The sequence below is a fragment of the Schistocerca serialis genome, chromosome 6 (assembly GCF_023864345.2).
Source record: "Schistocerca serialis cubense isolate TAMUIC-IGC-003099 chromosome 6, iqSchSeri2.2, whole genome shotgun sequence".
Classification (NCBI taxonomy): Eukaryota; Metazoa; Arthropoda; class Insecta; order Orthoptera; family Acrididae; genus Schistocerca; species Schistocerca serialis.
In genome coordinates, this window is record NC_064643.1 from 217,955,270 (window position 1) to 217,968,232 (window position 12,963).

The following is a 12,963-nucleotide window of genomic DNA, read 5'->3' on the forward strand; positions in this document are numbered from 1 at the left end:
AGCTGGTGAGAGAAATTGGGCGGCAGCTAGAAGGAGGCTGTTTGTCCTTACCGGGCTTAGGTATGGGTATGACAGTGGGTTCACGGCAGTATCTGGGACTCGTGCCCTCGGCCCAGATGTGGTTGTATGTCTGAATCAGAAAGTGCTTGCCCACAAGAGAAAGGTGTTGCAAGTTCTGAATGTGAACATCGTCTAGGCTTGGGGCAGAGGATCAGGATGAAGTGAGAGCTTGATCTAGCTTCCTCATAGTGAAGGAGCACTGCAGCACTCATGATTCTGAGAGGAGAAGGGTATGGCCTGAGCCTCCTCTGCTTGTTTCCAATGGAGGAAGGCACAGTGATGTTGCACACACTCTCAGCTGGGCTGGTGTAAAAGGCACCAGTTACCAAAGAGATGCCTCGAGGTTGGATAGCATTGAGACGGCGTAAGAGGGATGGAACTGCAGATGCATAAATAAAACATCCATGGTCTACTTTTGAATGGACAAGGGTCCAGTGCAAATGGAGGAGGGTGGTTCAATCTGCTCCCCAGGAAGTATCACTGAGGACATTGAGGGACTACATACAATGGGCTGCCAGGTAAGACATGTGGGAGGGACCAATAGTTTCCTATTGAGCATGAGCCCCATGAATTTCATAGTTTCAATGAACGGAAGAGCAACAGGCCTAAGATGTAAAGATGGTGAAAGACACCAACTGTGCCGTCAGATATCATACAACTGGTTTTGTCAGTGGAGAAATGAAAGCCAGGGTTCCGAAATCTCTGCAAAATGGTGGCCCAAGGTGTCGGAGATAGCAATAGGGTCCCCTATGACATGATGTGCTACTGTCAGGCCAGAAATTGGGGAAAGAACCATTGGTCCCAAAGCTCCTGGTTCCAAAGAGCCATTGGAGGTTGGCCCACATGACGGAAGGGGGAGTGGAACTGATAAAAGAATTACTGAATGAAATTCAGCTAGCTTTTCTGCTAGCCTGGAGAACACGAAAACAATGTGCACACAGCTGCTAATAATGAATGCAGTTTGCCATCATATGTGATGAGGGTTAAAAATGCAGAGAACATGTCTCCACATGTGAATTGCTTTGCAGCATGCCTCCGTCGACTGAGGTACCGGGACATGTCATGGTAAAGAGGAAGTACGAGGAATGTAATGTTCTGCGGAGGTGAGGATAACGTTTGTAAGATATTCTACCTAGTCATCACAACTGGGGAAATGTTCACTGAAGATGGCCAGGGAGGAGTAAAGCCTCCAGTCAGCCTTAGTAAGCTCCCATTTGGGTGTGAACAGAGGTGGGGTAGAAGTCAGCATACGGATAGCACATGGGAAATGTACACTCGAGTATGTGTCGGAGAGAACAGACCACTAGAGACGATGAGCAAGTTGGGCAGTGAAGGAGGATAGGTCCAAATCGCAATAAGTGTGTGTGGAGTCGGAAAGGAATGTGCGTGCTCCCTTGTTTAGGCAGAGGAGGTTAAGTTGATTGAGAAGGTCAGCCATAAGGGCATCTCTCCGACAGGTTCTGGGAGAACCGCAAATGGGAAGGTGCACATTAAAGTCACTGAGCAGCAGAAAGGGGTGAGGTAGCTGCCCAATATGCTGGAGGAAATCTGCCCTGGTGACAGTGAATGATGGAGGGATGTAAACGTTGCAAAGGGAAATTGTCAAGTGAGAAAGGAGTAGGCAAACTGCAACAGCTTGAAGGTGGGTAGTCACGGAGATGGGTTGACTATGACTGTCATCCCGTATGAGCACCACGACTCCCCTATGAGATGGAAAGCCGTCCTTGAGGGAAAAGTCAAAACAGACTGGGAATAAATGTGAGAGCTCAAAACGGTCATGAGGACACCATTTTGCTTCCTGTAGGCAGAGAACAAGTAGACACTGCGATTCTGAGAGTAGCCGTAAATTCTCTTTGTTTGATCGAAGGCGTTGAACGTTCCAATGAAGGAGAGTCATGACGAAGAAAGGGGAGGAGGAAAAAAATGAAGGGGTGTCACCTCAGTTTCTGCCAAGTGCCAGCATTCAAAGATTCACTGCTACAGGGGGCAATGGCTGGAGGATACTGCTCCATGAGATCTACAGAGGTGTCGGCTTTCTCTCTTTGTCGAGCTGCGGAGTCCAGGACAGAAAAATGGATGGCTGTGCACACTGGTGACATGGAGGTTGACCAGGCGACACCATTGAAGAGGATCTCCGAGTCGGCGAAGGGGAGACCGTTTGCCTTTGTTTCACTTCTTGGCGCCTTTTTGGTTGGCAGACGAAGACTCAGACGTTTGTTGGCTACAGGGACATAAGAAGTCTTTGTGGGAGTATTCCTTCCATCCTCTCTGGCCTGCCGGTGGTGTAGCAGTTGACTCCACCTTGGGAGGTGAATGGTTGGTGGCTCGTTGCATAACTGGACAAAGAGACGGTGATGCTACCACGACACTGGGCGATTGCACAACCACAGTGCTGAATTTGAGGTCACAGGTCTGCATGGCCATGTCCTTCATGCAGTGAGATGTAGCAAGAACAGTACTGTAAGTGCCAGATGGTAGAATGCAGGGTTTGCAACTAGCCAATAACTTGCGAGCAACTGGGTAAGGCACATTTTCCTTTACTCAGATCTCCTGGAAAGCCCACTCATTGACATACATGGGACAATATTGAGAGGAGGTGGCATGGTCACCATTACAGTTGATACAGCGGGGAGAAGGAGGACACTTGCCCTCATGCGCACCCCTATCACAGGTTACACATTTGGCCGGGCGTTGACAAGTCGTTTGAGTGTGGTTGTAACAATGACAGCAGTGCATTGGGTTCGGAATGTACAGTCGGACTATGATAACTTCATAGCCTCCTTTGATCTTGGACAGAAGCTTCACTCAATCAAAGGTGAGAAAAAGAGTGCGTGTGGGCACTATGGACGCATCTACCTTTTTCATCACCCATCATGGTTGGCAATGACATCCTGATCAGAGAGGTACGATAAGTGAAAATGACACCACAGGAAGAATTCAAAGTTCTATGGGCCTCAACAAGAATAGGATACCCATGGAGAAGTGACATCGCAAGCAGTCATTGTGCTTGAGAATCAGCAGTAGTCTCCAAAAGCAAAGTGCCATTGCGTAAATTAGAGAAGGATTTCACAGGGCTGGCAACTGCATCAACACCTTTCTGAACAACAAACAAATTTACTGTTGCAAGAGGTTGACCGTCTTCCGCATGTGAAACCATGTGGAACTGTGGTGCAGCTGGGAGGTTCTTTGAATTGGGAGCTTCATTTGGTTTACCTCTGCTAGATGTTGACTGCAAAGATGATGATTGGCTCATTGTGAGAAAATCCCCTGTGATTACTAGCATCTCTGATGGTGCGCTCCTTCCAACTGGTGGCCCCCCATCAGACGGGGGCTCACATATCTCCCGAACACCTCACAGAGGGACCAATTGGCAATTTGGGAAGGTAGCAGCTCAGGCAATCACCCCTACACGGGCCTGGCCTGTACCAGGGGTACATGGGAACCCTACCTGTTGACCCAGGGCTGGGAAGTACGCATTATCCAGTCACCTATTACACGTTGGCCCTCAGGAGCACACAGGGAGGAGGAAGGAAAAAGCCTCAAATGCCAAAGTGGAGGAAGGACAGGAGAAGATGAATGAAGAAAGGAAAAAAAGAAGTGAAAAATAGTGGTGAGACTGTTCTTATGTCAGCCACTGAAAATGTGGAACACATTCCCAAACATGCCCCAGACATGTTCCCCAAGGGAGGGGGAAAAGGAATAGCAAGAGGATAGACATGCAGCACAGAAGGGAAAAGAGACTGCAAAGGCTGGGGACCCTGGTAGCTAAGCACGAACCCGCTGAAAAGTGGTGAGCCGCCTAGGAGGCAGAAATGGTTCTGATGAACCTTGAGACATGTGTCTACACTTTTCTGTTACTTATCAAAACTCCTCACAAGCTGTTTACATGGAATTATCATGTGAATATTGAAATTTTTCTATCATACTGAATACTCAATGATGACTGAGAAATTGAGCCATTTATCATTTACTGCGACATGCAATATTCCATCTGGGCACATGACATACATCTTGAGGTGAGCCGTAAAAGACACATCAGGTACCGATGTCACACAATTTATTAGCACATGTGTGTCACAATTGTAATTGCAAGTCCAACTACACTGCCAGCAAGGAGCATCCTTGATGGTGGAAGTGCAATACTCTGATGTTCAGTGGGTTGCCACTCACCATGGCCCTTGGCATGGTCTGTTGTCTTCACTGGGAGTAAGTCGTGGAAATAATGGGATTCCTTGCGTTATCCAGATGACATTCAGTCTTCCATTTAATAAGGTTTCTGCCATGCATATCTCCTTAGATGCTAATGAAGGAAATCAAACTGAATTAGCAGTGTTCAAAATTGTTTTATTACAGCATTTTGTTGAACGACTGGTGGATAAACTACGTGCAGTGACGAAAGACTTGGTGAACTGCAAAAGGCAAGTGCAGCATTAATGTTTTACACAGTGTTCTTCCATGGAGTGTGTGGTCTTATCTACATCAGCCGTGTCACACTGGCAGGGTATTTTACATACTTCAACCTTCTCCAATAATAAAGCATCTTTCAGTGATACAAGAAGGTCTGGTGTCTTAGAAGGGGAGGGAGTGGGTTCATGATCCCTATGTGAGTATATTCCAGGAACTGCCATTTACAGCCGGTTCCTGAAACTTTGTCTGTAGGCTTTCTTGGGATAGTTTATATCTATCTTCCAGAATCTGCTACTTCAGTTTCTTCAGCATCTCTGTGACACTGTCCCATGGGTCAAATAAACCTGTGACCATATGTGATGCCCTTCTCCATATATGTACAGTATCACCTGTTAGTCCTATTTGCTACGGGCCCCACACACATCAGCAATATTCCAGTTGTGTCAAACGAGTGATTTGTATGCAATCTTCTTTGTAGACTGATGGCATTTTCGCAATGTGCTATCAATAAACTGATGCCTACCATCTGCTTTATCCATGACCAAACCTATGTGATCATTCCATTTCACCTCCCTATGAAGTGTTACACCCAAGTATTTGTAGGAGTTGGCCAATACCAGCTGTGAGTCACTGACATTAGAATCATAGGATTCTACATTTATTAGTTTTCTGAAGTGAATAATTTTACATTTCTGAACATTATAGCAGGTTGCCAATCTTTGCACCACTTTGAAATCTTATCAAGATCTGACCTAATGTTTATGCAGTTTCTTTCAAACAGTACTTCACTATAGAAAACTGTCATCTGCAAAAACTCTGAGGTTACTGTTAATATTGTCCTCAAGGTCATTAATGTACAACACGAGCAGCAAGGTTCCCAACTTCCGTGGGCCATATCCAAAGTTATTTCTACATCTGACAATGACTCGCCATACAAGATGATATGCTGCACCCTCTCTACGAAAAAAATTCTTAATCCAGTCAAAAATTTCATTTGACACAATCTTGCCTGATTGCAGTTTTTTTTTTATTCACATTCCATGAAGGCTGCTCTTCGATGAGCAAGCTCCTTATGCAAATCCTCAGAATTGGAAACTGTATGTGCCTAAGTGCAAGAGTCTTAAGTATACACTCACACTGTGACAGATAATGACAATTCCAAGGCTCTAAATATTTGGGGTGAGTCGCCTTACACTAAATAGAAGACCACGAGAGCAATCATTATTCTGTCTAAATAGAACATCCGAGAACAGAATAAAACCATACCTTCCTGTTTTCATGGTAAACTGGCTGTTATTACAAATGAAGTGGAGATATCCAAAAAATCCATTATTTTTTCCTATCCTTGGGGCCACAGTCTGAAAGAATCAAAATACCTCCAAAAACATTTGGTTTAAAGGCTGCTGATTCCAGAACTCTTTCCTCAAAATCCTCCACAAAACAATTGGCCACCTAAGAAGAGAGAGGGCTTCCAACAGAGGTCCTGTCAGTCTGTTCAAAACAATTCTTGTTAAACATAAAATAGTTCGAGATAAGAGCACACTGGAATAAAGTTGTGATGTTTTCCTAAATTTTATTACCAATCAGTGTCATGCAGTCTGCTAGCGGAATAAGTTGAATTCAATGGGAATTGTCTTGAAAAAGATATAACAAGATAAAATCAACAAAACTAAAACAAGAATTATGGAATGTAATCTAATCATATCAGGTGATGCCGAGGGAATTAGATTAGGAAATGAGAGACGAATAGTAGTCGACGAGTTTTGCTATTTGGCAGTGAAGCCAATCGACAATGGCTGAAGTAGAGAAGATATAAAATGTAGACTGGAAAAAAGAAGAAATGTGCTTCTGAAAAAGAGAAATATTTTAACTCTGAATATAAATTTAAGTGTTAGCAAGTCTTCTCCAAAAGTATTTGCCTTGAGTGTAACCATATGTGGCAGAGAAGTATGGATGATAAACAGTAGGCCTACATACAAGAGAATAGTAGCTTTTGAAATGTTATGCTACAAGAGAATGCTGAAGATTACAAGGGTAGAATGAACAACTAATGAATGATACCGAATTGAATTGTGGAGAAAAGAGTTTTATGGCACAACTCAATCAAAAGAAAGGATTGGTTGCTAGAACAAATGAGACATTAACTAGATGTTAATTTGGTGATGAAGAGTAGTGTGGGGGAGTGGGAGTAAAAATTTTATATGGAGACCAAGGCTTGACTAGAGCAAGCAGGTTCATGTGAATTTAGATTGAAATAGTTATGCATAGATGAAGAAAATTGCACAAGATGACTAGCATGGAGAAATGCAGCTTACCAATCCTCAGGCTGAAAACAACAACAACAGCAGCAGCAGCAGCAATAACAATAACTTAAAGGAATACAGAAACTCATTTCAGAATATTTGAAAAGTGCAGAGAAAACAATGAGAACTATCTAATACACGATGAACTGTAGTTTATGTCTCATCATTAAGACTTACAGATGCAATACATGTTGCTGCAAACAGTACTGCACGCAGTGCAGCATAGCGGTTGTGCCGCTGGCTGGCATTCTGCAGGTCTCTACCAATCTGTAAGAGACTATGTGAGCCACCATGAGATTTATCAGTGATGGAAGCATGTGCCGCAATAGCCACTGGGATGGTACTGATCCTACTAGCAGCAGCATCAATTCACTGAAATGGAATCCACCTCTTGGGAAGGTACCCAAAGTTGACAAACAGGAATCAATGGATAATAGTCTGCACCAACTTCCTCACCTCTGTGCTGTCTCCAGAGCTATGCCAACTGCTGAATCTCCACAAACTGCACGGTTTCTGGTAGAAGGCATCATTTGGAATCACAGAACACCCTGTGTAATGATCTCTGGATGTGAGAAAGTTTTCCAGTACGAACCTGTATCAAAGATAATTTCATGTTGCAATATCAAGCATCGAATGATAAGTGCCTACCATACACAAACAAATGGTCTCACAGAACATTTTAATAAGACTTTGACAGATATGCTCTCGATGAATGTTGATGTTGAACAGAGAGATTGGGGTAAAATACTGCCTGTCATGATGTTCACAAATAACAAAGGAAAGTAAGACACAATAGGCTTTGCATCATTCTTTCTGCTTAACAGTCACAAAGCTGAAATGACAAAGGATACAGACCCTTGATGCCCAGGAGAAAGACCAAAAGCACCGGATTCTTATACCTGTGCGGAAAGTGGCATTAATGGAAAAGTTACTAAAGATGTACTTTGGGCCATACTGAATCCTTTGTCAGATGTCAAATAAGAAGTTGAGGATTATGACCCTTTATCAAGAAGATGAAAGTGTAGAGGTCTTGTCCATGTTCTCCATATGAAGCCTTCCTGCAGTCCTGACACGCACTTTCACGAAGGGAAACTGAAGACTCACTCAACAACTGTGAATCTTCAATGGGTGGGGGCTACTTTCAACACTTATCATAGTGCAGGGGATATGACAATGCGATCAAAATACAAAGATCTACCAGTGCTTCCATAACAGGACCATTGACAGTATACAGATCAGGATGCTGCAGCTGATTCCAATAACAGCTTCTGAAACAGTGATGCTGTTTCTCCAAGAATGGAAGCAATTGTGTGAGCTGTGCCACATGCAGTGTGACTTGAGAACTAGCATTGCTTGCTGATGTGCTGCCATGTTGCCAATCAAACCAAACCACCTGAAATTATTGGTTATTTAGTAATTATCATTTCTGGAAAGTTCTTAAAATTTTTTATGTTTGTATATTCTGGAATACTTGATTTTGCTCGAATTGCAGCATGCTCTGCCCAGGACATCAGCTCTGGTTGCATGTTCATGTTCGTAATAATCATGCTCACAATGCCAAGTGTTGGACTTCACTGATAACCCTGCTTTCAGATTTGTATTTGATTCTAATTATGCCATAATAATATCATCTATATATTGATCAAGTAGTAAAGGAAACAAAAGAAAAACAATGGAGTAGGAATTAAATCCATGGAGAAGAAATAAAAACTATGAGGTTTGCCGATGACATTGTAATTCTGTCAGAGACACCAAAGGACATGAAAGCACAGTTGAACGGAAAGGACTGTGTCTTGAAAGGAGGATATAAGATGAACATCAACTTAAGCAAAATGAGGATAATGGAGTGTAGTTGAATTGGATCAGGTGATGCTGAGAGAATTAGATTAGGAATGAGACACTTAAAGTAGTAAATGAGTTTTGCTATTGGGGAGCAAAATAACTGATGATGGTCGAAGTAGAGATGATATAAAATGTAGACTGGCAATGGCAAGGAAAGCGTTTCTGAAGAAAAGAAGTTTGTTAACATCTTGTATAGATGTAAGTGTCAGGAAATCTTTTCTGAAAGTATTAGTATGGAGTGTAGCCATGTATGAAAGTGAAACATGGATGATAAATAGTTTAGACAAGAAGAGAATAGAAGCTTTCGAAATGTCGTGCTACAGAAGAATACTGAAGATTAGATGGGTAGATCACATAACTAATGAGGAGGTACTGAATAGAATTCGGGAGAAGAGGAATTTGTGGCACAACTTGACTAGAAGAAGGGATCGGTTGGTAGGACATGTTCGGAGGCATCATCAAGGGATCACCTATTTAGTATTGGAGGGCAGTGTGGAGGGTAAAAATCGTAGAGTGAGACCAAGAGAGGAATATACTAAGCAGATTCAGAAGGATGTCGGTTGCAGTAGGTACTTGGAGATGAAGAAGCTTGCACAGGATAGAGTAGCGTGGAGAGCTGCATCAAACCAGTCTCTGGACTGAAGACCACCACCACCACCACCACCACCACCACAACAACAACATCCTTCACATAGTCTTCCGTCTTCAAGTTAGGTTTAAAGAGTTTCCTCTCCTTATTCTTCCCTGGAAAATTTTCCCATCAAAGTTCTCTCTGTCTAGTACTTTAAGTTTGTTGCTAATACCTGATTGTGAAATACAGACTAAGTAAGGTGGCATATTTCCACTTCTGTTGTATTACTTTATTGGTACACAGCTAGCTTCTGCCTTTTAGGGTATTTTCAAGTGATTTTCTGCAGTAGAAAAATGTTCTAAATGCATTAAAATATCATTAGCTTCAAATTTACATGTTCTAGTCAGTTTGGTTCACACATACGCTGTCTTGTCAGTTTGACATTTGAATAAGGTGCCTTACACTGGAGTAATATTTTGTGTCAGTTGTTTTCATGATTGCACAGAACAACTTCATTGGGTCATTAAGCTAAGAGGTACTTTTCACTAAAAGGAATACAGTCTCTATCTCCGAAATCAAAATGGCAAAGCAATAAATTATTTTTCAAAGTGATACACTTCTAAGAATTATCAAACACTTACCCCCATGTGCTTGGAAGAAGGGTCAGGGTCCAAATAATGTGGATTGATATTAAAAGGTACAAGTGAAAGTGCCTGGAAAGTTGGTGGATACACTATAGGCATATCATTTGTTGTGCAAATGCTGACAGTAGCAACATTTGTTCCAGCACTACTTCCTATGTAAGGCATCCCATCCTGGAAATTAAACAAATAAGAATAACTGCATTTTGTAGTGAGAAGTAAACTTTCAAAAGGTTTCATATTATTTAAATTGTGAGTACCTTTAACACTCTTTGTTGAATAGGTTCCACAATTTTGTTGTCATATAGGCTCTTTAGTAGCTGAAAGGTATTTCCTCCTCCTATAAACACAGCCTCTGCCTTGGCTACTGCTGATACAGGATTGTCCATTTCATGAATACCTTTAACTTTGAAGCCTATTTCAAAAAATTAAATTAAGTAACAACAGTATATGGCAAAATGAAAGCCTAACCATACACCTATCAGTGGACACCAAACTCACAAATGAAATTTAAAATGTATGTGGCTGGTTAGATGCAATTGAAAACTAACATTTGAATTCCAGAGCACAGATTTATTTCTTGCAAATCAAAAATGAACAGGAAGGCAGCCACTTGGAGGGGAGCTGGAAGAAAGGAAGGACAGGAGTGGCTAGTAACCCAAACATTCTATGGTTCATGGTTTGATCACAGAAACTATTTCAATTTTGAATAAAAATCATCATCAATGGCAGCTGAAAACCTCTGTTATACAGAAATATCCTCATTCTGTCAACAGACTTGCAAAGAGGACGAAAGAGCAGATAGAGGCTTGATGTACACTTTTGCCCTTGGAGTGGAAACTGCTCCTAGCGGGGAGAAAAATGAACAACATGAAGCTGCAGAAGGCAATCCCTGCATTAAAGCCACATCATGTGTATTCACAGGGCATATAGCCTACAACTGGAAAAAGTGTCATGATGATCTCTACAATGTCAAAAAAAATTAGTGCCCAGCCACTCACAACTCCAGTAGGGGACTGCCATGGGGGAGATTAACACAGAGAAAAGATTGGGTAACCAACATACAGGAGTTGGAGTATGGAATTTCAGAAGTCTGAATCTGATAGGGAGGCTGGAAAATCTGAAAAGGGAAATGCAAACATTCAGTCCACATGTAGGAATAATAAGTGAAGTAAAACGCAAACAAGATGAGGATTATTTTCATCAGAATTGACAGCAAACTGATGACAGAAATGGCAATAGCTTAGGTACACACACAAACAGTAGATGAAGAGACAGAAAAATCGCACAACAATATAAGTGTACCCATTCAACAGGACAAGGGGGGCCATGTCCCCTCCCCAACTCCCTCCCCCTAACTCTTAGGGAAAGGAAAAAATATAGTATTGCCAAGCGTCTTTCTATGAAGATAATGATTTAAAAGTTGGTATTATGCTTGTTTTTAGCAAGCTCAGAATTGGAACTTTTTTGTGGCTACTTACAAGTCGCCATTTGTCTTCCAAAATATTAAAAGTCATCCATACTTTCACGTCTAAGCCCCCTCCCTCCCCTACATCCATTGCATGGGTGCCATTGTGATGATATGAAAAGCATAATTCAGTATGTGAAAGGAGGTGAAAAACTAATAATCATGGGTGTTTGGAACAGTGTGGAATGGGAATGAAGAGAGCACAGAATTACGGGGGAGAATATGAGCTCAGAGCTAAAAAAGAGAGAATAGAAATACTGGGTTCTGCTGTCAATTTCATTTATTGATAGCAAAGACATTTCTCAAAAATCAGAAAAGGAGAATGTACACCTGGAAAAGGCCTGGAGACACTAGAAGATAGCAAGCTGTGTTACATCATGGTCAGATAGAGATTTCAAATCAGATATTGGATTCCAGGCGCAGCCAGGAGCAGATATAGACTAGTCATAATTTAGTAATAATGAAGTGTAGACTGAAGTTTAAGAGAATCATCCAGAAGAATCAACCAGGAAAAAAGTGGGAAACTGAAATACTGAGTAATGAAGAGGCTTGTCTGAAATGTTCTAAGGCTACAGACACAGCAATAATGAATGCCACAATATACTATTATTCTCAATGAAGTGGAATCGGAATCTCTACAACGGGCTATCACAGAAGTTGGAAAGACAAGTACAGGTACACGGAAGGTAAATGAAAAGCTATCTTGGGTAACAGAAGATATACTTCAGTTGATTGATAAAAGAAGGGCATATAATGTTGAGCAAAACAATGGAACACAGTAATATAAGTCACTTAGGGATGAAATAAGGAAGTAGTGTAGGGAAGCTATGGCAAAATGATGCAGGAGAAATAATCTGAAAAAAGGAAGACTTGTCTGAAGAACTGATACAATACATAGAAAAGTCAAAACAATCTTTGGTGAAATTAAAAGCAAAGATATCACTATTAAGAGTGTAACAACCATTCCACTGCTAAGAAGAAAGCAGACAGGTGGAAAGAGTACACTGAAGGCTTCTACAAGTGGGAGAAACTCTCTGATGACAAAATAGAAGAAGAAATGGGAGTTGATCTGACAAATGTAAGTGATGCAGTATTAGTCAGATTCTGACAAAGCTTTAGACAACTTCTGATCAAATAAGGTGGAAGACATAAATAAAAATGATTTGTAAAATCACTACAGGAAGTGGCAACTGAATGACATTCGATTTGTTTTACAAGATCATTTACTCTGGAAACACTGTCAGACTCCTGGAAAAATATCATCCACACAGTCTCAAAAATAGCAAGGGCAGATAAATACAATAACTATCACACAATTAGCTTAACAATTCATGCGTCCAAGTTATTGACAAAAACAATAAATAGAAGAATGAAAAAGAAAACTGAAATTCTGTTAGATCACTACTAATTTTGTTTTAGGAAACATAAAGGCACCAAAGAGGCATTTCTGATTAAAAAAACCTTCATAGGGTTTGTTGACCTAGAAAAACCGCATGACAGTATAAAATTGTGCAAGATGTTTGAAATTCTCACGAGAATAGGTGTAAGCTATATGGAAAGTTGTAAAGATAAAAATGGAAGACCAAGAACAAATGACCGGATTAGAAACAGTATAAGAGAGAGATTTAATCTTTCACCCCTACTGTTCAGCTTATACATCGAAGAAGCAAT

At 41.4% G+C, this 12,963-nt stretch overlaps 2 protein-coding genes across 4 annotated transcripts in view; both read right to left on the reverse strand.

Annotated features, from left to right (window-relative positions):
* LOC126483742 (pre-mRNA-splicing factor syf1 homolog) overlaps nucleotides 1-12,963 on the reverse strand; it is a 553,324-nt gene that overhangs the window by 195,258 nt on the left and 345,103 nt on the right. The window lies entirely within an intron of this gene.
* LOC126483746 (alpha-aspartyl dipeptidase) overlaps nucleotides 1-12,963 on the reverse strand; it is a 41,031-nt gene that overhangs the window by 17,676 nt on the left and 10,392 nt on the right. For all 3 annotated transcript variants that reach the window (XM_050106885.1, XM_050106886.1, XM_050106887.1), the window contains exons 4-5: nucleotides 10,085-10,239; nucleotides 9,825-9,998 (exon numbers count right to left, since the gene is read on the reverse strand). In XM_050106885.1, the coding sequence (XP_049962842.1) occupies nucleotides 9,825-9,998; nucleotides 10,085-10,239 (329 nt within the window). The remainder of the gene's footprint in view (nucleotides 1-9,824; nucleotides 9,999-10,084; nucleotides 10,240-12,963) is intronic.